The sequence below is a fragment of the Leptonychotes weddellii genome, chromosome X, assembly GCF_054177405.1.
Source record: "Leptonychotes weddellii isolate Sample4059 chromosome X, ASM5417740v2, whole genome shotgun sequence".
NCBI classification, from domain to species: Eukaryota; Metazoa; Chordata; class Mammalia; order Carnivora; family Phocidae; genus Leptonychotes; species Leptonychotes weddellii.
In genome coordinates, this window is record NC_138385.1 from 4,136,801 (window position 1) to 4,160,727 (window position 23,927).

General features: G+C 50.4%; 1 protein-coding gene and 1 long non-coding RNA gene across 2 annotated transcripts; both read left to right on the plus strand.

Annotated features, from left to right (window-relative positions):
* Positions 1 to 1,394: 1,394 nt before the first annotated feature.
* Positions 1,395 to 23,927, plus strand: IDS (iduronate 2-sulfatase). Its single transcript, XM_006744553.3, has 9 exons — positions 1,395 to 1,618; positions 2,062 to 2,198; positions 2,810 to 2,987; positions 5,731 to 5,819; positions 7,406 to 7,606; positions 9,143 to 9,313; positions 13,302 to 13,428; positions 15,578 to 15,751; positions 19,002 to 23,927. The coding sequence occupies exons 1-9, from the start codon at positions 1,522 to 1,524 to the stop codon at positions 19,472 to 19,474; spliced, it is 1,647 nt and encodes a 548-aa protein (XP_006744616.2). The 5' UTR covers positions 1,395 to 1,521; the 3' UTR covers positions 19,475 to 23,927.
* On the plus strand, positions 15,760 to 18,255 carry LOC145717768 (uncharacterized). The gene is made up of 2 exons (XR_014141173.1): positions 15,760 to 16,134; positions 16,235 to 18,255. It is a non-coding gene; the product is annotated as an uncharacterized LOC145717768 (long non-coding RNA).

Sequence of the window (23,927 nt, forward strand, 5' to 3'; positions counted from 1 at the left end):
CTCCACCTCCTGCCTGTGTGTGCTTCGTTAAGTGATGTAGCCTCTTTGAGTTTTAATTTCTGGAGCTACAAAATAGGAATGATAGTAGTAGCATCTAGCTCACAGTGTTGCTGTGAGAAGAAAACAAGCATGTTGCCTGGGTTATAGGAAGCCCCCAATAACAATACTAGTATTTATGCATTCCTGTATGCAAAAAGAGAGAGAGAGAGAGAGAGATCTGCAATCTTCCTGGCATTGTGTTAGGTAATTTCACTGGGAGGTGGGGGGTGAGTCAGAGACGGGAAGAGAGGGACTGTGATGTCCTTCTCAACCTTCAGTCCCAGGCAGACGGTGAATTTAGGTTTCTTGCCATGGAAGGAGTTAGGACCCTCACTCCTCCCATCTCCTATGCCTTCCCCATCTCCAGTTCACTGCCAACCACCCCAGCCTCTGTGCTGTCCCCTAACACCATCACATGGGCTCTCCACAATGGCTGCTCGCTCTGCCTGGAGCACCCTTCTTGCAGACATCCGTGTGGCTTGCTCCCTTACCTCCTTCAAGTTTCTGTTCAAATGTCACTTTACTAATGAGGCTTTGCCTGGCCACCCTACAGACAATAACAAGCAACTCCTCCTTGCCTTATTTTTGTCCAGACTGGGCATGCCCACTGCCGTTTTTTATTTAGTTATTTATTGTCGGCAAGTTCCACCAGGGCAGGGACTTAGAATTCCTGAGCCACCAGCAGAGCTTGGTATACGTATCTGCAGTACTTAATAAGTACTTGTTGAACAAATGCATTAAAAGGGGGTCCTTTTCGGGGTGCCTGGGTGGCTCAGTCGTTTAAATGTCTGCCTTCGCTCAGGTCATGGTCCCAGGGTCCTGGGATGGAGCCCCACATCAGGCTCCTTGCTCAGCGGGGAGCTTGCTTCTCCCTCTCCCACTCCCCCTGCTTGTGTTCCCTCCCCCCCTCTCTGTCAAATAAATGAAAAAAAATCTTCAAAAAAAGGGGGTTCCTTTTAGATGGAGGAGAGAATGGCATTTGGGCTGGTCTGCGAGGAAGTGTGACATTTACGGTGAAGGGAAGGGCTTCCAGGTGGAAAGCATAACACAAGCAAAGGCAAAGAGGCAGAAAACTGCTGGTTAAGGACAGTGGTTGCATCGCAAATCTTTGGAAACACCCGGAAAGATTCTCAGGGCAGCTCCCCAAGGCGGTAGTTGCCGGCGGGCTGGCGGGCCTGCGAGGCGGACGGCTCAGCTGGGCGGTGCCGGGTCCGAGCTCCAGGCTCGGCGCTCGAACCCCGGCCCCGCCCTCTGTGGCCGGGATCACGCGCAGGGGCCTCGCGGGCCAGCAGGCCCCGCCCCCCGAGGGGGCGGGGCGGGTATGAGGCACGCAGGCGCACTAGCATTCGGGCCCCGGTGCCCGGGCCTGTGGGGCCGGCGGCGGCCGCTTCGCGCAGACGGCGTCGGCGACGTGGGGCCCGCGTCCGGCCCGTCCGCCGCAGCCTGTCACCGTCGCCCCGGAGTGACCGCGCCGGGGCAGAAATGCTGCTGGCCGGCTGGTGCCTGCTTTGGCTTGGCTTAGTCCTGGCCTCGGTCTGCGCCTCCCTTGAGTCTGCGGCGCCTGGCAACTGGACCATAGGTGCAGCCCTAGCCCTCGCTCAGATTGCGGTCTCCCTACCTCCTCCTCTGCCTACGTCCATCCTTAACTTCCTGTCTCTGTCCCATCTACTATTCCGTATAACATCCATCCTTCCTTTCCTCCCTCCCACGATCTTTTCTTCCCCCTATCCTTCTCTCCCTCCCTAAATTCTTCTTTCCTTTCCTCTATCCTTCCCTCCCTCCCTCATCCAGGCTTGAGGCCATGCTCAGAGCCTAATTCTGCCACCCGGGACTGGAGCTTCTGTGCACCCACTCCCACCCTCCCTGAGGCACAACCCTAGTCTCCCCCTCCCTGGCTTGGTTGGCGGGGCTGTCCAGGGTGCAGGGGCCAGCCTAGGGCCACTCAGTACCCTAGCACCAACCATGGCTGGGGGTTCATTGTCAGTGCAGGTGATCTCACTGAAGCTCCTCCCTCCCATACAGCTCCTCTGAATGTCCTTCTAATCATCGTGGATGACCTGCGCCCTTCCCTGGGCTGTTACGGGGACAAGCTCGTAAGGTCCCCAAACATCGACCAGCTGGCATCCCACAGCCTCCTCTTCCAGAATGCCTTTGCCCAGGTATGTCTGGGGACCTCTAGGTGTGGGTGTGTGCTTTGTGCAGTGGGTTAGGGGATGGGGTCCTTTCAGCTACGGTTAGATGGCACCGATTGGGCCAGACATCTCTGGAAAATGGTGGTAGAGAAAACCTGGTTGTGTACCGGCAAGGAAGCTTGTGCCTTCAAGCTTGGGCAGAGGTTGTCCCTTGACCCTAACATGCTCAGGATGGTCCTGCCCAGCTTTCTTCCCCAAAGGGGATTGCCTGGTGCTGAGAAGGAAGGGGTGTTGCAGAATGGCACTCTCAGGTCTGCTGACTGACCTTGGGCAAGCACCATGCAGCTTGCCCTCACGGGGCAGCCTTTAAGACCCTTGCTTCAGTTCACCTGTGGGACACCATCACACAGGACACAAACATCTGCTTGTTTGAGGGGCTGAGTCTTTTCCTGCCTCTTTGTGGGAAGACTTATTCCTGGTGTCTGAGTGAGGCCCTTGTCCCACTGGTTGGCTTTGATCTGCATGACTCAGCTGCCAAGCTGTTTTGCTGAGGACTCTTGAGGTTGCCTGGTTACCTTTTAGCATCCAGACTCTGTTTGCCTCTGAGGACATTTCCCTCTGCTTCTGCTCCCTAACAGCAAGCAGTGTGTGCCCCGAGCCGTGTGTCCTTCCTCACTGGGAGGAGACCAGACACCACCCGCCTGTATGACTTCAATTCCTACTGGAGGGTACATGCTGGAAACTTCTCTACCATCCCCCAGTACTTCAAGGAGAATGGCTACGTGACCATGTCGGTTGGAAAAGTCTTTCACCCTGGTACTGTTTGCTGTCCAAAATCTGGGTTCTTTTCTGTTTTGTGCCCAAGGGCTGGAATCCCCCTCTGGGGGCTGGGGCTGTGTTTGCAGAGGCCTGTTTGGGCTGGGTGGACACCTCCTTAGTCACTGCTGTCTTTGTACAAAATACTACTTCTCACCTTAGCTTCATGTTCTCACCGAAAGTGAAAAAGGGTAGTAGGACTTTTTTCTTTCGGCAACTAGTCGTGGTGCTGTTTGGTTCCTTTGGCTTCTCAGCCGGAAGGAAGGGCACTGGCTGGGGGAGGTGGCAGTGTTGGGTGCGAGTCCAGCTCTGCACCTGACTGACCCTCTGTGCCCCGGGATCCCTGTCAGTAAAGGGAGAGCAGGGTGGCTATGAGGATTTGCCAGTGAAGAGGCCCGCACTTGGGCACGGCTGCCCATCCTCTGTGAGTTAGGTCAGCAAGAGGAGTGTAAGCTGGTGCCCAAGGCCTGAAGGGTGCCAGGGGCCACCAGTGCTGACTTCCAACACGGCCTGATAAACTGGCTCTTTTTAATGCCAAAATGAGAGTGCTGAAACACAAACTTTAATAAAACTTTTTAAAAACCTATTGAAGTAATGCATGGTTATTTGACAAAAAGTTGGGGGTAAAAAAAGGAAAGTATAAACTAAAGGATATGAATTACTTGTAATTGCACCACACTGAGGAGGGCTGAAGTTTGATGTTCCCTCATTCCAGGCGTATTCTTTTTCTGATTTGAGATTTTCCTGTGTATACAGTTTTACGTTGTGAACGTTTTAAACAAACTTTTCGCCATATGGCTGCCCTTCATGCATGTCACTTTTTAACAACAGCACAGTCGTCTCACATACAAATCCACTGTACTTTAGTCTCAAGTTGATTTCAGGTCTCCACTGTCACACGTACTGCTGGGATGAATGTCTCTGTAGAGGGAACCGATGGACAGTGGTACCAGGGATTCAGGCTCTCGGGTTCCAGTCCCAGCTCTGCCACTTCTTAGCTGTGCAGTTCACCTTGGGCAAATCGTTCTTCCTCTCTCAGCCTCAGATTCCTTCCCTGGCAAATGAGTCATAGCTGCTTGGATTACCTCCCAGGGTAGCGTCCCAGTTCCGGTAGTTCAAGGGTGTGAAAGTGGGTTGAAAGCCCACTTTATACGACAGTAGTGCTTATTGCTAAGGACGATGACTTGAACGTTTTCAGTAGCTTTGCCTTTGCTCACTGGTGATATCAGCAGGCTCAGCAGCCTTCTGGAACCCAGCTGGCCAGTCCAGGTTGAGGACAGCATTTGGCTGGGCTAAGTGGGGCCCAGTTTTGGAAAGTGTTTCTGTCAGGAATCATGTGTCGCCAAAAGCCCACCATCAGAACTTTCCGCAGTTGGCGCTTACACCCTGACAGCCTTTGCCTGACTGAGCACAGCAGGAGGGGAGAGACACGTTTGGGGAGAAGAGGAAGTAGGGCAGAGGGAAGGCCGTGCTTCAGGAAGGGAGGCTAAGGAAGGCCCGAGTGGTGTTGATTATTAGATTGTGGAGTCAGGCTGTAAGCAGCACGTCTTACCCAGAGAACGAGAGCTTAGGCTGCAGTCCTTGTGGAAACATGTTTTTCAGCTGGGTCTCTGTTCTCACGACCTTGCCTGCGAGGCAGGGACCTGTTCAAGGAAGACAGCAGCTACCATTGATCGACTGCCAGGGACGTGCCAGTTCCTGTGCTGGCCGCTCCCGCAGTCCTCTCCTCAGCAGCAGGCTGGGGGAGGTTTTAGCATCAGCATCATTGCTTGAGGAGGAACTTGAGGCTTACGGAAGTCAAGGAGCTTGTGCAAGGTTGCGCGGGTAATACGGGGCGGTGCTGAGATTTGAACCCAGTTCTGTTGGCCCGCGCTGCTCTTTCCACTGTGCTTGCTGTGTTGATAAGCCCTGCACCCACCGCCCCCTGTCCCTCCAGCCCCACCTTGCCTGGTGCTGCCTGTTGGAGCCTGACGGTCACTATGCTGGTGACGCTTTCTCCTGTGGTTCTTTCTACCTACACTACCGTCTCGGCTCCTCCTGTCTCATCCCCCTAGGCGACGCTTCCCTTCAGATCCCACACAAGCCTCACCGACTCCTCACAGCCCTCGCTGACCCATCACCTCTGTGGCCCCCCCACTTACACGGCACTTCTGCTCTCTAGATGGCTGGCCAGCCTTCTGTAGTTTCACTGTTCTTTTCTCTTCCCAAATGGACTACAAACTGCTGCACTTAGGGCCGGGTTTCTGCTTCATGAATGAGCACTGAACCTGGGGTCCTAAGGCCTGGGTTTGAGTCCCAGCTCGCTTATCTAATTTGTGGTTGGTATCAGTCTAGGCACTGGCCTTCCCTGAGCCTCCCCTTCTGCACCTGGCGCATGGTGGTACTGCTGCCTCTTTGTAGGGTCTGGGAGAGGCTCCAGCAAGGGCTCTGTAGGGCCGCGTTGCTGTAGCAGGCTGGCCGATCCTACCCTTTTGGGTTTCTTCCTCAGAGCCTAGCATGAATTGCCAGGGCTTAAGGGACCGGGAGGTCAGATGCCTAGTACTCAAATAGAAACCTAGAGAGTTGGCTTTAATGGGGACTTCTCATCATCTGCCTAAGCTCTTGATTTTATAGATGAGGAAAAAGTCCCAAAGAAGGGAGATGATACTTCTATAGCTGTTCACAAAGTTTTGATTTGGAGTGGGGAGGGCATTGAAGGACCCTTCAGGTTTTATTTAATGACTTTCTTTTTCCCCCCCTTAAGGAATATCTTCCAATTATAGTGATGATTCTCCGTATAGTTGGTCTATTCCACCTTATCATCCCTCCTCTGAAAAGTATGAAAACACCAAGGTAAGGATGTGAAAGGGGTACTGTTCTGAAGAGGAACTGCTTTTTCCCTGTGTAGCGGGATTAAGCTTAATTGTTGCGTATACCTCACGTTCTTTCAAGCTGGTTATACAGTGAAGTTTGTGGGTTTTGTCTGTGATCATGACTTGACAGAGACGGGTGTTACGATCTTTTTTTTAAAGATTTTATTTATTTATTTGACAGAGAGAGAGAGAGAGAGAGAGCACAAGTAGGGGGAAGTGGCAGGCAGAGGGAGAGGGAGAAGCAGGGGAGCCCGATGTGGGGCTCCATCCCAGGACCCCAGGATCATGATTTGAGCCGAAGGCAGACGCTTCACCAACTGAGCCACCCAGGCACCCCAGAACTTCATTACTTTCTTTTTAAAGATTTTATTAAGTAATCTCTACACCCAAAGTGGGGCTCAAACCCCCAACCTTGGGCGCCTGGGTGGCTCAGTCATTAAGCGTCTGCCTTCGGCTCAGGTCATGATCCCGGAGTCCTGGGATCGAGCCCCACATCGGGCTCCCTGCTCAGTGGGAAGCCTGCTTCTCCCTCTCCCACTCCCCCTGCTTGTGTTCCCTCTCTCGCTGTGTCTCTCTCTGTCAAATAAATAAATAAAAAATCTTTAAAAAAAAAACAAAAAACCCAACCTTGAAATCAAGAGTTGCATGCTCTACCGACCAAGCCAGCCAGGTGCCCCAAAACTTCGTTACTTTTTATAGCCAAATAGTATTCTATTGTGTGGGTAGAACACATGTTATTTATCCATTCACCAGTTGGTGGACATTTGGGTTGGTTCCACTCTGTGGCTACTGCTAACAATACTGCTACAAACATTCACGGACACATTTTTGTGTGGCTTAAGTTTTCTGTTCTCTTGGGTAGAATTGCTAGGTCAGGTATTTGTGTGGACTTAGGTTTTCATTTTTCTTGGTGTCTCCCTAGGTGTGGAATTGCTGGGTTATGTAATGACGCTCTGTTTAACTGTTTGAGGAACCGCCGGCGTGTTTTTCCACAGCAGCTGCCCTGTTTCACACCCCCAGTGGCTATGGATGAGGGTGCCAGTTTCTTCCCATCCTCGCCAGCACTTGTCATTGTCCAGTTCTAAAATTTCTAGCCATCCTAGCACGTGTGGGGCGGTAGCTCACTGTGGTTTTGACTGACATTTCTATGATGAATAATGACATGAACATCTTTACATGTGCTTATTGGCCATTTATCTGTCTTGTCTGGAGAGACATCTATTCAAGTCCTTTGCCCATTTTTTAATTGGCTTTTTTTTAAATTATTGAGCTGGAGACAGATTTGTTTTGATCATTAGTTTCCATGGGTTTCCTTTAATTAATTATGACCTGGAGACAGAAGATTAACAGCAAGAAGCTAAGTGCTGGGGATTTCTGGCCTCTGCCTGGAGAAGAGGAGATGCTTCTCTGTTTCAGTTCTCCTTCGTGTGTGCCCGGCCAGGGTACATGAGGCGGACTTAGAGGGCAGCTGCTGTGAATGCTAAATCCATTGTGTGTGCACACCAACCTTCGTGACTTCTCTTTCTTGCATTTAAAGAGCTGACTTGATATGTTTTGTCTTGAAAGACATGTAGGGGGCCGGATGGAGAACTCCATGCCAACCTGCTTTGCCCTGTGGATGTGGCGGATGTGCCAGAGGGCACCTTGCCTGACAAACAGAGCACTGAGCAAGCCATCCGCTTGTTGGAAAAGACGAAAACATCGGCCCGCCCTTTCTTCCTGGCTGTTGGGTATCATAAGCCGCACATCCCTTTCAGATACCCCAAGGTGAAGAGCTGCCTGACAGCTGACCCCACACCTCTGTGACAGCTGTGTCATTTGCTGAAGGAAGGGTTGGTGTAGTGGGGCCATGTCCTGCCATCCCTGGTCACCAGGGGTGCCTGATGGTGCTATCGTACTTAGTGGCGTGAAGATGGGATTCAGAGGTCAAGGCTAAGAAGTAGGCTTAGGGCATGTAAGAATCTTGTTGGGAATGCTCGGCTTCCTCCCTCTCCACTGGAGGGTTTTATTTCTTTTCCTTGAACTCGGGGAGCACGTGTTGGGTTGGACGGTAACATCAACATGGAGAAGTCAGAGCTGGCCGCTGATGCCCGTGGTAAGGGACAGTCCTTGGGGCACAATTCCAAGGGCCGTGAAGCCCTCTTCAGTAATTGGCATTCCCCCTGAGCCTGGCACGTGAGACCCCTTCCACACAGGGTGCTGCATTGCTCGTTGCAACCTGAGTGCTGTGCTCGCCTGTCCATCATTTAGAGCGTATAATCTCTTCTTTTTAAAAATCTTTTTCAGTTTTTCCCTGTTGTGTCTTCCCTGGGCCTGAGCAGCGCATTCTTTTGACTTTGTAAAGAATGCCCCTCATTTGTGTTGGGAGTGGAGAGCCAAAGGTGTGCTCTTTGATGCTTCGATTGGCCCAGGGGATCTCACCTTCCTAGCGGGATCTGTCCCCCTTTGACGGAGGGAGACTCACTTCTGCCTCTTGTGCAGACAGGAGCTCACCTAGCCGGCCTAGCTGCTCTCCTTAGCAAGGCCTGCTTGCAAGGCTGGCCTTTGGCCGGGCTCTGGGAACCTGGACCCTGGGAGAGTTCGCACCGCTCCCCAAGCGAGGAGTGGCTCCCTGTGCCCACACTGTTTACGCATACCCCTGCTCTCCCGCCTAAAGTCTGTGGCGTCGATATGTGCAGGCAGAGGGGGCCTGGGTGGGCAGCCCCAGTAAACAGCCCGCGTGCTGAGGCTCTAATGAGCTTCCATGGCAACAGCATCTCACACACGTTGTTACACAACTCATTGCTGGGGGAATTAAGCACATCCTGTATGACTTCACTGGGAGAGGATTCTGGAAGCTTGTGCCTGGTTTTCCCTGGGCTTCACTCACGTGGCTTTGCCCTTTGCTGATTGTGTTTGGCAGCCGCAGGTAGGACTGTTCTAAGTTTTGTGAGCACTCCTGAGGAGTTGCCAAACCTGAGGGAGGTTTTGGGAACTGGAAATAGCCCCTACCCCTTTTCCAGCTGGAGGGGAAGTAGGAAGTGGGGACAGAAATAGGATGACGTTGATTTGTATGAAAAAAGAGCTGTTGCTGCTTGGTTTATAGGAAACAAGTGGCATGATTTCATTACCATGGGCATCTTGTGACAGTGACCTTAGGCCTGACCTTCAGGTAGGGGAAGCTACCTGGGGAGTGTCAGTGAGTCACCGTGTAAACACATCCTGGGCTTAGAGAAAAGGCAATAGAAAGACCCGGAGATTCCCAGCCTTGTGCCTTTGCTGAAAGAATGACAACCTGGTGTCTTTGTGTGCTTTTCCCCCAAGGAGTTTCAGAAGCTGTATCCCTTGGAGAACATCACCCTGGCTCCTGACCCCCAGGTCCCTGCTGGCCTCCCTCCCGTGGCCTACAACCCCTGGATGGACATCAGGAAGCGGGAGGACGTCCAGGCCTTGAACCTCAGTGTGCCCTATGGCCCAATTCCTGTGGATTTTCAGGTACCAGGGACATATTTGGGGGAATTACTGGGCTCTTATGTATGACATGATGTCATCGGTGACAGCACCCCACCCATCGTGTCTTACTCAGAATCTTCTCTGTGCTAGGTGTCTTCTGAGGCGCTGGGGCTGGGGGTGGTCTGAAGGAATTTAGGATATGGGAAGTGCTGGGTGGTTATCGTCTCCCAAGCCGTGTCTCCACTTGCAAAGAAGCGGTGGGGGGAGGGCATCTGGAGATGTGGTGATTGACTGGATGTTGGCACTGGGGTAGGGAGGAGGTCTGGATGACCCATTCACTGACTCATGGGGGATGCTGTTTAATTCATGTGACAGTTCATCAGCTGTAGAGTGGCGGGTGGCTACCCGAATGTTCAGTTTGCTGGCACTTGCACGGCCCCTCTGTGGGAAGGCCTACGCAGGCACCTGTCACTCTCGGCTGGTGGTGCGCTGAGTAGGGCCTTGATGCAGAGGGAGCCAGGGCGCCGACGTGGCCAGTGCCATCCAGCTGCAACATCTGATGTCCCTTTGCCATTGTGTGGAGGCGGAGTAGCCACAGAGTTAGACTCCTCAGCTGACTCATCAGTCACCCTCTCCCTGGAGTGCAGAAAACATGCTGACCAGTGCTCTTTCTGGAATATTCCACAGGCAGCCTGCAGTGAAAGGTAGAGGGCAATGGTTTTAAAGGGTGCTTCCTGGACCACCTGCATCAGAATCCCCATGAGGGCTTGTTGGAAGTGCAGCATCCTGGCCCAACTCAGACTTGGGGGATTGGGAGCTGGAGGAGGGGCCTGAGAACTGGCATTTGCAAAAGCACCCCTGGCAATTTTGATGCACGCAGAAGCCTGCAAATACTGCCATAGGGTATAGTTCAGAACAAAACAAAATATCCAGGTGTCTCTTGCTAGTCAGAGCTGTTTGGACAGTGAGGGTTTGGGTGGTGAGGGGTGTGCGCCCCTCGTGTCCGTGGGACTCCTGAGGTTCACCTGGCAGTGGTGAGAGTTGGGAAGGGAGCGGCTTCATCACGTGGCTCTGTCCCTGACTTCCCGTCACAGGGGTTCTGAGAGCAGGGTTGTTCGAATGGCATCTCCGAGCCTGCACCCGGATGCCTTGTTAGTGCCGGTCACTTAAAATGTCCCTTTAAAATGGACTGTGTCCCAAGGAGGGTGCTTAGTGTTTTCTGTGTGTCATCTCCTCTGGTCCCCATGGAAACCAACTGGGGTACATGCCCTCCCTGTTGTCCAGGTGGGGAAACTACAGGCAGGGCGGTGTGGTGACTTGCCCCAGATCACAGAGTTAGTGCCATGGGGAGTCCAAATTCCCCACTGGAGACACGGAATGCCAGAGCCTCGTGCTTTGTCTTGTCAGTTCTTAACAGCCTGGGTTCGAATTCCCGTTCTCCCCCATACCAGCTGCGCAGCCCCTGGCAAGTCCCTTTACCTCTCTGAGCCTGTTTCCTTATCTGTAAAACGGAAACGAGGTGGAGAAAGGTTTCCAGCAGGGAGCACAGCGAACCTGAGAAAACATCTAGGATGGTGCCAGCCGCATGTGAGGGCTCCTTCAGATGCCCTCTCCCCACCCCCCCGCCCACTGGTGCTGTCGCCGCCCAGAGGACCTCCCTGGTGTGCTTGCGTGCTGCTCCCTGCCCCACATTCTCCTTAACTTGGGCCCTGCTCACTGCTCTCTGGCAGCTTTGGGTGTCTGCGCCCAGGCCGCATCTCCCTGCACTCTTGAGCCTCTCAGTTCTGCCCTCTTCAGCCTCCAGGCCTCTCGCTCTGCTCCACGGGAGGGAGGGACCTCAGGGCCCACCCTCGGGGGTGTGTCACCTCCTAGGCCGGCTCCTCCTCAGTCACCACCCTGACCACAGTCTCTTCTCACAGCTCTTTCACTCCACATACTCGTTCCCCACACGCCTCCTGGCGATTGTGAGTGGGGACTTCTCCTCTCCCCCTGGGCTTCGCTCCTGGGCAGGTGGCTTACTGTTCTCGCCAGCCCCTCGAAATACTTGTGCCCCGATCACAGGACGGTCCAGCCACCACTCTGCTCTTAAGCCCAAGGTCCTGAGACTGCTGGACTGAATCCGTGCAGCCCTGAGGTGGAGACACACAGGCCCAGCCTCCAGCCCCAGCAGCCCACCCACGAGGGCTCTCTGCTCAGGACTCTCTTGCCCCGTGCGGCTGCACACCTCCTGTCCTTTACACCCCTCTTCACCATCTCTCAGCAGATGACACCATGCCCTCACCTGCCCTTCAAGGGAGAAGGAGGGAAATGTGGCCTTAGTGTCCGTTCGTTCTTCATTCGCTTCTGCGCAGCCTCCTGCCTCCCCAGCCCACTCAGCGCTCTTACCTAGGTCGGCACTGACCTTGGCGAATAAAATTCATCCTTGTGGGACCTAACCTTCCCAAAGTCCTTGCTGCTTTCTCACTGTTGGCTGGTGCCACTCCTCCTTGGCCCCCTCACCGGTCCTCCTGGGCCCTCTCTGCCCCCTTCCTCTTTCTGTGTCTGCTGCTTAGGAGGTGCTGCTCCACTGGGTCAGCCCCAGGGCCCCCACTGGAACCTTCCTGCCCCTTCTCTCCTCCTATCCCAGTCTTGCTCCTGATTTCAGACATGTCTGTCCACTTGCCTGTGAGGGTCATTGCCACGCAATTGCCTGTGGAGACCTCTGCTTCCTAGGACCCATGGGGCCACGCCACCACTCCTGTTCTTCCTCTTCTCCTTCCTCCCCCTCCTCCTCTTCTTGTGCTCCCCATGCCATTGAATGGTGCCACCAGCTGAACAAGAAACCTGGAGTCAGCCTGGGAATCCTCATCTCCTTCCCCGCTGGCTTCCTCCACTGCCCGCACTCCTACTGGATCTCCCTGCATTCCCTTCAGATCCGTACTGCCCTCTTGCTCTGTCACGTCTTTCATGACCACTGCAGTCGGTCTGGGTTCGATTTGTTCATTCAACAAGTGTCTGTCAAGCTCCTCCTACGGGCCCAGCACTGATCTAGCGCCATTCATCCCCTGACAGGTGCTCTGGGCTGTTGTCAGACTCACGCACGTGAAGCCCAGATCGCATCAACTCACCTTGAATCGCCTCAGTGCCTCCCTTGGCCTCCAGCCTGGGTCCCTCCATTGCTCTTCTGCCTGCTGGGAGGTTGTTAGACATGAGCCTCACATGCAAGCCACAGTCTGTGAGGACAAGCAGTTGCCGTCCTGCTGGGTTAAAAGGTAGTCAGAGGAAAGACCCAGCCATGGCCATTGTTATGGGCTCAGTTGTGTTCCTCGAAAACTTAAAGTCCTGACCCCCTCAGAATGGGGCCTTGCTTGGAACTAGGGTCATTTGCAGATGTCATTAGTTAAGATGAGGTCATACTCGAGTTAGTATGACGGGTGTCCCCATAAGAAGAGGAGAGAGACACACCCGGGAAGAAGGCCATGTGGGGATGGAGGGAGAGACTGGGGTGATGCGGCCACAAGCCCAGGAACACCAAGGCTGCCAGCCACCAGCAGCAGCTGCACGAGACGAGCCCCTCCATCAGAGCCCTGGGGGAGAGCGTGGCTCTGCCCACCCCTGCATCTCAGTAGCTGTCTCTTGTTCTAAGCCCCCCGGTTTCTGGTCCTTGGGGAAGGAATAGAACTTCGTTGGGTCTTTGGTGCCACCCTCAGCAGAGTTTGGAGTAACTGGGGGGGAGGGGTGCGTTTTAGTTTACATGGTCACCTCCTGGGACCCATAAGAATAGGTGAAGGAGACAGAAAGGGACAGTAAGTGGCACATCCGTCCGCTGTGACCTGTGCCCTAAAGTGAAATCTGATTTGCTTAGAAAAGAATCTTCCTTTTGGATCTGCTGTGGACCCTGGATTTCGCCAGGAGCATGTGGGCCCAGGGACACAGATGGGGGGGAAATGTGCTTTATGTTTTGGCTGAGCGAGTCAAGGGCATCAGCAGAGGTGACACGGCTCTGTGCACACGGTTAAAGTGGCACTCACTCTCCTCCTTTAACGTGCAGCGGAAAATCCGCCAGAGCTACTTTGCCTCCGTTTCGTACTTGGACGCGCAGGTTGGCCGCCTTCTGAATGCTTTGGATGATCTCCAGCTGGCTAACAGCACCATCATTGCATTTGTCTCCGATCATGGTAAGCATTTTCCGGTCCCCTGGGGAGTCACTCAGAGCACCTGGACTTCTCTGCAAAACATGCTTTTCTAGATTGCCTTAAACACAGGCGTGTTCTCTTTTGGGAATCAGCAGTGCCCCAAGTCTGGGGTCTTGAGGTGCTTTTATGATGGCCTGTTAGTCCTGGGACCTCTCTCCGTAGAGGTGGGGCCCCTTTTCGGTCCAAGGAGCATCTTGGATGCTTGGGTGGGGACCTCGTGGAACCTTTTTTTTCTGGATGAACTCAGCAGGAACCCTCCATTTGTATGGGGAGCCCTTTTAACCCATGCTTCCAATCTAGAGGGTTGGAGGACTTTTAGTTTTTCTTAGGAGGATCCGGAACAATCCTGGCACGGCCCAACAAGGCCCTCGGACCTGACTTCACTCCTCCACCCCCAGTCCCTATATTCTTTCTGCCAAGAGCCTGGGGCTTGCAATGCTTTCTCTCTTTTAAGGCAGTTTCCCACTTTTTCCAAAAATGGAAACAATTTATTTAAAAAGATTCTTCTTAATTGGAAAATTTTTAACATGTCCAGGAATAGAGGATAAACAACAACCCCCAGTCCCCATCACTGTGCTCCCCAGTTACCCACTCCCGGTGGTCTTGTTTGGCTCATCCTCACCCCTCCCCTCCCCCCAAATTATTCTGAAGCAAATCCCAGGTGGTTTAGGTTTCTGAACAGTATCTCTAAAAAATTTAGCTCTTTTAAAATATAATCATACTACCATTATCATATTTAGAGATAAGAAAACAGTTCTTTAGTATCGTCAACTATGTAATGGGACGATATCAACGTATAGTCGTTGTAAAAAGAAAAAAGCATAGAGAGCATACAATGTAGGGCCAGACCACCCTGCCCTTCCCTCTTATCCCACCTGCCCAGGCCGACCTGGTGCTGACAGACCTTTGGTTGTGCAGCGACAGGTGGCTGTGGTGTGTGCGGGTGTGGGGATGTATGTAATATATAGTCATGGGACGAGGCAGGATCGATTGTGCTTATCAACTCTTTTGTTCCCTGGTTTGCTTTTTCCACTTAATGTCACGGACAGTTCTCCATGTGATTTCTCTCGGGCTTACCTTAAGCCTTGTAAAGACCCACATTATTTTGTTATATAGGGAGGTGTCATAATGTTTCGCTCTCTCCCTAATGGTTTGCCATCCACTTCTGACCCCTCTCGTCAGTGCTTAGTTTCCTGTCCCAGCGCTAACACAATCCGCTGTGCCCGGGAAGAAGGCAAGGCCCACTCAGAAGCTCTCTTTGCTCTAAGGCCGCTGCATTGATTACAAATGGCTCTTCTCAAATGGCCCTCCTGAGATTCCCTGCCTCCAAACCACAAAAGCCTCTCGAATCCATACATGGCAGCTTTATGTGGCTTTGGTTATTTTGTAACATGAAATACTCAAGGTGCAATCTCTGTTTTTTATATTTTTTTTTATATCAAAAAGGGTGCTTAGAAACAGCATTAGAAATTTCCAGCTCGAGTGGTCAAGCTGTCTTTTGCAAGGAAGCTTTTCAATCAGGGTTAAGAGGGTTGTGTTTTTCATGAAGGTTAAGGGTCTGCAATCAAGTTCTATTTTTTTGGTCTGTGCTTTATTTTAACAATTGAACAAGATATCTCTGCCTTTTTAAAAGGTGAGCGATGTGGCAGCATCACAGTTCGTGGTTTGGTGGTGCACCCCCTCAAGTGGAAAGTGGAACCCACGGGACTTGTGTCCCGAGAGGGCAGCACAGGACAGGACAGCATCCCCGCCCAGTCAGGACGAGCCCCTCTCAGGAGGGGAGGCCTGGCCTGCGTGCAGGGTGCGGGGGATGGGGGCGCTGGGCCCTCGGAGCCCAAGCTGGGTGCAAGTGTTAGTTGCTTGCTAAAAGAAGATAGTTTTGTTTGGGAATTTAGTATGTTTTTTTTCCTTTTAGAGGTTTCCTCATTCAAGACAAATGTCTAACTTCAAATAAAGCAGTATTTAGGGAAGATCACCTTGTTTGTGGTAATTACAGAGGAATTTCTTCTGTGTGATGAGTTTTTGCTTCCTCTGGTTTCTACAGCAGGGAGTGAAATGGTATCTTAAATGAACAAGCTGAGCTGTGATGTCATTATTTGTTTTCTCTTACTCTGTGCTTTTTGTGAACCAGGGTGGGCTCTAGGTGAACATGGAGAGTGGGCCAAATACAGCAATTTTGACGTCACTACTCGCGTGCCCTTGATGTTCTATGTTCCCGGGAGGACAGCTCCACTTCCAGAGGCAGGCGAGAAGCTTTTCCCTTACATCGACCCTTTCGATTCTGTCTTGGAATTGATGGAGCCAGGTATAAAATATGCTGAAGTGATATTGCTTGATAGTAAACTCCCTCTACTTTATATGCAAACCATCTCACCGATTCATAGCCCGGGCCTTACCCAGCCCTGTCTTCCTGTCCAGGGTTGGCATTCCTGAGTACCTCTGGGTCTGGGAGGAGTGGCAGGGCCGGAGCCAACACGTACGGCCCCGGTCCACGAGGAGCCTGGAGAGGGGGTGGGACGAAGGAGTAGGCAGCATCCCCAGGATGAGGAGGACTGTCGTGGTGGAGATGACCGTGTGCTCCGAGGCTCAGAGGAAGGGGGCGGCAGACTCCTCCAGGGCAGGAGCCTGCCCCCGACAGATGAGCAGAACTCCGTTACCCGCACCCTTCGGGCAGGGACGCAGCCCTTCGTGAGGGAGGCATTTGCCACATTGGCAGCTCAGCAGTCTAGTGAGCCACTAGACCTATAAAGTCTGCCAGGTGACTCTGCTTCTGCCCTGCCCTCCCCAGCAGTGAAGGGCACGTTTACTTGGACTTCCACGTGTCAGTCCGTCCCGGCCTTGCAAACGACACTGATACCTCTCCTCTCTAGGTGGAAACCCCCAGGCCTGCAGTTCCTTCACAGTAGTGATAGACCCATGGTTATCCTGGTCTCTGCTTTCCCCAAAGCTCCAGTTTAAAGAAAACATTTCCAGAAGTGTCCCTGGAACAAGATACCCTTTGCTGCCGCATGGGGCGACCCGTGTAGGTTCTTTGCCAGTTCTTTCTTGAGTTGATCTGCTCAGCACAGAGACGAGTTGTGTATGAGTTAGAGTACTTTTTCCATGAACTCTGCAAAACCAGGTTGCCCCCTTTCTGGACTTCTGCATTTAATCCATCTAAATCCACTTAACATCTAAATCTTGTCCTTTATATTGATTTTTGTTGATTTGTTGTTGTTGTTGTTCTGGCCCATCATTCCGGCCTTTCTGGATGTTTCCAAGTTTGCTTCATATGGCCCGATTTTATTTTCTCTACATTTGATTTTTGTATGCTGCATACTCTGTCTTCTTTCAAGTCATTGATAAAAAGCTTAAACCATCAGGGCATGATTATAGCCCTCTGTTTGCTTGGAGAAATCTGACAGGTTGAGAATGTTTTTTGAAACTTTTTTGGGGAGGTGTTCAGCAAGTTGTAAATTCATGTAACTGCACTGTTCCCAGTTTATTCCCCAATTTTATCTCTAGCCTCTGTCTCCTCTCTGAACTTTGGACTGGGATTTCCAACAGCCTGTTCCACTTGGCCAGTCTAACACGCCCAAGCTGGGCTTCTGGCCTTTCACTGTAAGCCTTTCTTTTGACCGTCTTTCCCCTCTCAGGGAATGGCCGTGCTTACTCAGGCCAAAAAACTGTGGAGTCCTCCTGACCCCTGCCTGTCTCCCATCCTCCCTACATATGTGATATGTAGTCTGTCCGCAAGCCTATCGCTCTCCATTCAGTCTGGCCATACTGCTTCTCACCGCCTCATGCTGCCACCTTGGATCACAGTGCCACATGTCCTGCTGGATTCCTGCAACAGCTTCCTGAAGTCGTCCTGCTTGTGCCCTTGGCCCGTTGGAGTTCTTCCTCCTCACAGTAGCCAAAGTGATCCTGTCAAAACCCGAGTCAGGGGGTGTCACAGCCCTGTTCTGGAGCCTTCTGTGCTCCTGTCTCACTGAGTGAAAGCCCTTATGATGGCCAACAAGGCCTGACGTGATCTGGGCCCCCATTTCTCCTTGCCCTCATCTTTTTACAAGCATTCCAGGTAGCTGTCTTTGCAACAGCCCACAGTCTGGATTTATCTCATTGCTTCCTCATGACTAGATTCAGGGTAAACATTTTTGACACGTGCACTGCACGTGAGGTGGGGTCACAGTGGGGGCACTTCATGGTGGCCTTCGCTGTTGTTAGTGGTGCCAGATTTGATCACCTGATGAAGGTAGTCATGCCAGCCAGGTCTTGCCATTGTAGAAAGTATCTTTTTTAAGCTGCTTTACTTTTTTTCTTTTTCTTTTACTTACCAAATGTGTAGGAAATAAAATTGGGCTGTATAAAGCTAACTCTTAAAGATCCAGAAAGGCCAGAATGATGGCTCAAAGCCCAGATCAGTTTTAACAGGAATCAATATAAAGTATAGGATTGAGACTTTAAAGATGGATCAACCACAATGAGATGTCGTTTCATACCCATTCTCAAAATAAATAGAAACCTACGGCACTGGCATGGCGTGGAGAAAGTGGAACCCTCACATTGCTGGTGGGGAGGTAAAATGGCACAGCCACTGTGGAAAATGGCTTAGTGGTTCCTCACAAAGTTACACGTAGAGTTACCATGTGACTCCACAGTTCCACTCCTAGGTAGATATCCCACAGAATTAAACATAGGTATTCAAGCAAAAACTTGTACGTGAATGTTCAGAGCATCCTTCACAATAGCCAGAAGGTGGAAGCAACCCGTGTCCATTGCCAGATGAATGGAGAAGCCACACGTGGTCTCTCCGTGTAGTGGCATGTTGCTCAGCCTTAAAAAAGGCAGGGCATTCTGACACCTACAACATGGGGGAACCTCGAGGACATTGTGGTCATTGAAGGAAGCAGTCCTAAAGGGACAAATACCATGTGATTGCACTTACACGAGGTCCCGCGAGGAGTCCAGTTCATAGAGACAAGAAAGTAGGATAGTGGGTGCCAGGGGCTGGTGGGAGGAGATGGGAAGGGAGTGTTCAGTGAGGACAGATGACTGTTCAGGAAGGTGAGAAGCGTTCTGGATATGGATGGTGGGGACGGCTGCACAACAGGGTGGATGTTTTTAATGCCCCTGAACGGGACACTACAGAACATCAAGATGGTAAACGTGATGTTGTTTGTAGTCTGCCACAGTCTAAAGGGCATGTGCTGATGTCCAGGAGGGAGTGATCTGCAGGGTGGTACTACTGAGACTCCGAATATCCTGTCCCCCAACAGATTTTTACCCAATGGTTAGGGCTTCTGTTGATGATCCTTGCCTGAATCAGTGATTACACGGGTGGTTCCAAAAGTCACAGATTTTTACAAGTGCCAACCGGCTGTGGGCACCTTCATTTTGCATCCTCTTGTGGGATGAGGTGCCAAGTTGGCGTTGTTCCTAAACTCGTGGGCCCAAAATAAATGCAAGAGAACAAAAGACAACCTGTGGAGCCCAGACATGCTCCCTTCTTCATCCTGTGAGCTGTGCAGGCTTCTGTAAAGTAGTCTGTTCAGCTGGATTGCTTCCCGTTTCAGGCCGGCAAGTCACAGACCTCGTGGAACTTCTCTCTCTCTCCCCCACACTCGTGGGACTTGCGGGACTGCATGTGCCACCTCGCTGTCCCATTCCCTCATTTCATGTCGAGCGGTGCCGAGAAGGCCAGAGCCTTGTGAAGCATTTCCGATTCCAAGACCTGGAAGAGGACCCGTACTTTCATGGTAATCCCCGTGAGTCTATTGCCTATAGCCAGTACCCCCGGCCTGCAGATTCTCCCCAGTGGAATTCTGACAAGCCGAGCTTAAAAGATATAAAAGTCATGGGCTATTCCATACGCACGATAGACTATCGGTACACTGTGTGGGTTGGCTTCAATCCCCATGAATTTCTGGCTAACTTTTCTGACGTCCACGCAGGGGAACTGTATTTTGTTGATTCTGACCCTTTGCAGGACCACAACATGTATAATGACTCCCAGGGCAGAGACCTCCTCCGATCACTGATGCCTTGACTCCTGCCAACTAGCGAGGAGGGTGGGTATCACGTGCTCCCTTCCACCTGGGGAGAGGGGGAGTTAGGGCTGGTCATTTGGTGATCACCCATAATGGAAGCAACCTGAGGGGTAGGCAATCAAAGCATGCGTCAACAGTTTGACCTAAGACTATGTAATAGCCTAACCTTTTGATTCTTTATTAATTAGGGTCTTTATTAATTTCTACTTGGTAATCGGACTGGGGCTAGGCTGAACTATTTTTTCCTTTTTTGGACAATCACAGCTTATTTATTGAGTGGATAAGCGTAAAGGGAGCAACTGGAAAATTGTCATACTTTTAGCCATCAAGACCATAATAACCAAACATAACACTGTACTCAAGAAATACTGTAATTATCTCTGGAATTTAGTGCATTTCAAAAAGTAGCCATTGGTCACATTAGGTTTCACATGAAGTCCCTGGTTCTTTTGTTTATAATTTAATTATTTAGCCCAATATATTCAAAATATTATGTCAATATTTCAGGTTTCAGGTTTGTAAAATGTGCAGTTAAATAATGCTAGATGCTAAGGCCTTAAAGTCTTACCTTCAACTTTTGTTAATAAGATTGCAAATTTTCAAAATCCAGAGATATAATGTGCATGAAGTGATTATGTGGAATTTCTACATCAAATAATAAATAATGCTCAGTAAACTAGGGGCATGAGATATTTGGGAAGTTCAGTTAGAAATGTTCAGGAACTTCTGGCCCAAATAATAATTTGTTAGCAAGTAATATGACCCTTGATCTCAAAGATCACCTATTGAAAGGCACTGTTATTCACAGTGGAAGACATTTAAAGGCATAACTGTATCCATGAATTGAGTCACTCAAAACTGTTAGTGTTCTCCTTCTTCAGGAATGGTTGGTTGCAGGTATCCATTTATCCAGGAGGCAGGAAATATTCTACTTTTAATTGCTAATTAAAGACAACACTAATTTTATTAAATTCTGAATTATTTTGAGCATTGGGAAAACTTCATTTAGTATAATATTAGGTAATTTCTAATCCCCCAGAACATAGTTCTGTATTCCCTAAATATGAAAGTAACCAGAAAGGCAGGTGGTAGTTATAATAAGCTTAGCCTACATCATCTTAAAAAGGACGGGGTAGTCACAACTCATATTTATAACACGGGGAAGCTGGTCAGTTACCAGTAGTCATCAGAGGAGTCAACCACATTCTAAATAAACATCTTACGTAGTCCTGTATCGAAGTGAGTTATTTCTAGTAATTCTCTCTTTACAAGTGCTTCAGTGTTTAAAGGTAAATGCTTGTGAAAGAAAATTCTTCAGCAAATTAGGTTAAGTTACTTAAGTGTATTAAATTGTAACAAAAAAGGCAAGATATTATAGTAAAAGATGACTTCAAATCAGTACTTTCAGGAAGTTTTTTTTTTTTTTTTATTAATTAGCCTACAGCAGAGGTATATATGGTAACACAGCAATCTTCGAAGTGATTAAGTGACTTAGTGTCCTGGCAACAGCAGTTTCTAGCTGAAGAGTGAAGGGCCCTATTCATCTCTCCCGATCCTGAGGCTCATCTTTCTTCTGGAAGCCTCAGCTTTACTAGTAGATGGGTTCCCTGGGCCCTTTATTTCTCCTTCTTCATCCTCTTTATCGCTCTCATCACTTCCACTAAGATTTTTACAATCTAGTCTGTAAATTCCTCGTGACATATTTTCAGTGTATTTAGCTTTATCTCCTACTCCCCAGTTATAATGATAAGTTTTAACACGGGCTTTTATTTCACATCCGTTTGTTGCTCCTGTTGGCCGCAGTGTGTACACTCCATCATTTTTTCTCGCTTTCTTTTTATTTTTTAAAAGATTTTATTTATTTGACAGAGATACAGCGAGAGAGGGAACACAAGCAGGGGGAGTGGGAGAGGGAGAAGCAGGCTTCCCGCGGAGCAGGGAGCCCGATGCGGGGCTCGATCCCAGGACCCTGGGATCATGACCTGAGCTGAAGGCAGATGCTTAACAACTGAGCCACCCAGGCGCCCCTCGCTTTATTTCTTGAAACACAGTTGTAGTATCAAAAATCTCCCAGTTCTGCCCTTGCTGAAGTTGAAAGCTGAACTGTGCCAGAGAAGAGTAAAGTGACAGATAGGTCGGGGGTGCGGCTGCCTTTCTGGCAGTAATTCACCCATGTGACCAAAGCCACATCTGGGGCTGGGTCTACACGGGGCGCTTTTGTGTGTCGATCTGTCTCTACTGGAAGTGCTTCTATCTCCTCTCTTCTATGCGAGGACACTGGCCGAGTGCTTCAGCTCTGCCTTTGCTTTTGGTTTCTCTCGGCCTCCCTTTACAACCTCTCTCCTGTTAGAAGCAAAGCCTGCATTTCCCGTTCAGTGGCACGCTCTTCCAAATCGTCTCACAGGTTATGGGTGGTTACTGTTTTTGACACTGAACCCAACGTAGAGCCACATTTTCTTTCCTTTTGCACGTCTCCCGCACACGCTGGGATGAACAGCCACGTTCTGGTTTTCAGACGTCAGCGCTGACCACATTCCTTATCCTGACTCGGCCCAGAGTGAGCACAACTCTGTGGCTCCACACAGCCCTTCTCGTACCCCTGAGCTGGGCACGTTTTCTTCATGGTTTGTAGAAAGCCCCATTTCACTCGAGCGGGGCTTCTTGCATACAGTGCAGGTGAAACCAGAACTAGCGAGCCCAGAAAATTTGAGTGGCCCCGTTTCAGTGGCTCACAAACGGGAGGGTGCGTCAGAGCCACCTGAAGCCTTGCTAAAATTCAGCGTGCGGGCCCCCGCCCACAGAGCTTCTGCGCCATCGCGGCTGGGGTGGGGCCTGAGAATGTGCATTTCCTACAAACTACGCTGCTCCCCCCGAGAGTAGACTTTGAGAATCACCGCTCCTCGGTGTGTGCTGTCCAGTGGCCACTAGGCACACGCGACTGTTTAAATGAATTAAAATGAAATAAACATTTCCAAAGCAGAATCTGGGTTAGGCTTGCCACATCTCAAGTGCTCATCAGCCTGACGCGGTTAGTGGCTGCCTTATTGGAGAGCACAGATCTAGAACCTTTCCATCGTGGCAGAAAGTGGAACGGAGCTGCCCTAGACTAACTCTGAACGCGAGCCGGGTCCACCCAGCGGCTGGCAAGTTCCGCCTGGGGGCTGATTGTCCACCCGGTGTTTGCGTGCACAAAGGCTTGTCCAGAGGCGCGCCAAGGCTGTTTGGTTGAAGCGCGGCACGGGGAGTGCCCTCTGGCCCTCGGCGCTCACCTCCCCCAGGGCTAGTGCCATCGCCATCACCATCACCAGCCCTCTCGCCTACTTCCCACGTAGCTTACCTCCCCTCCTCTTTCCTCCCTTGCTCCTGAAGAATCCACGTGTCTTCCTGAACTCCCTCTTTGACCCCACCCTCTGCGAACACCGTCAGTGCCTACTACGGGGTCCACACAGACCTTCGCTGAGCAGTCAGAGTCTTCCCTGGCTCCACAAAGCCCCTTTCCTTGGCCGACCAGTGTGCACGCTGGTCCCTGGCTCTCCCTTGCCGATCCCTGCCTCCCTGCCCGCCCTAGCTTGTCCCCTTCCCTCGCCGTTCATGACCATTCTTCACACTCACTCCCCCGCCCCCACCATCTCCATGAGGCTGGCACTCTGTGACTCTAGACCCCGTCGTGGCATGAAATGAACAGGAACATCGCTAATGAGTCTTGTGGCCACTTTGGAAAAAAGGTATCTTTTTCTGAGCACAAAGTTAAAGTGTTAATTGTAGAAAAACTGGAAAACAGAAATGTAGTTAAAGGCAAGAAAATGCATCAGTATTTTGCCCCAAGATGGTCACTTAATATCTTGCCTTCTTTGGGCTATGAATTTTTTACATTGCTGTGGTCATCCTATGTGTTTTATCTTATAGTTTTATATTTTTCTTTTTCTCACTAAATATTATATGTGGTTACTACAAATTTCTGCAAAGATGCTTTATACTGATGGTAATATATTTTATTGTGTAGCTTTTTTCATAATTAACCTTCTTTCAATGATTGAAAATTCAGCTTATTTCCAGATTTTTGGTATTGTAAATAATGCTGTGATGAACAACTTTGCGAATAAAATATTTTTATGTATTTCAAATTATTCCCTTAGGCTTGTCTCTCTGTGCCAAATTGTCAAAAGCTTCTCTGTTTGGCCCCTCTCCCCACTCTTCTGCTACCTTAGGGTAGTAAAACTAAAAATAAAGCAAGCATACAAATAATAAAAACCATAAAACCAAAAAGCCCCCACCCCTAATGATAATAGGTGAAAGTGGTATCCTGTTTGACCTTGTAACTCTCTGCTTATCAGTGACCTTGATCATTGTTCTCTTTGTAAAATTGTTGGGTGTGTGTATTTCCAGTCATGTGAATTTGCCTTTAAATTTTGGTTATGGATTTCACTTTTTAAAATAAACAAATTGCTCTTT

Coding starts and splice junctions, on each gene's coding strand:
- IDS (XM_006744553.3), top strand. CDS start 1,522: ATGCTGCTGGCCGGCTGGTGCCTGCTTTGGCTTGGCTTAGTCCTGGCC. Junction 5,820..7,405: donor AAAAGTATGAAAACACCAAG/GTAAGGATGTGA, acceptor TTGTCTTGAAAG/ACATGTAGGGGGCCGGATGG. Junction 7,607..9,142: donor TCCCTTTCAGATACCCCAAG/GTGAAGAGCTGC, acceptor TTTTCCCCCAAG/GAGTTTCAGAAGCTGTATCC.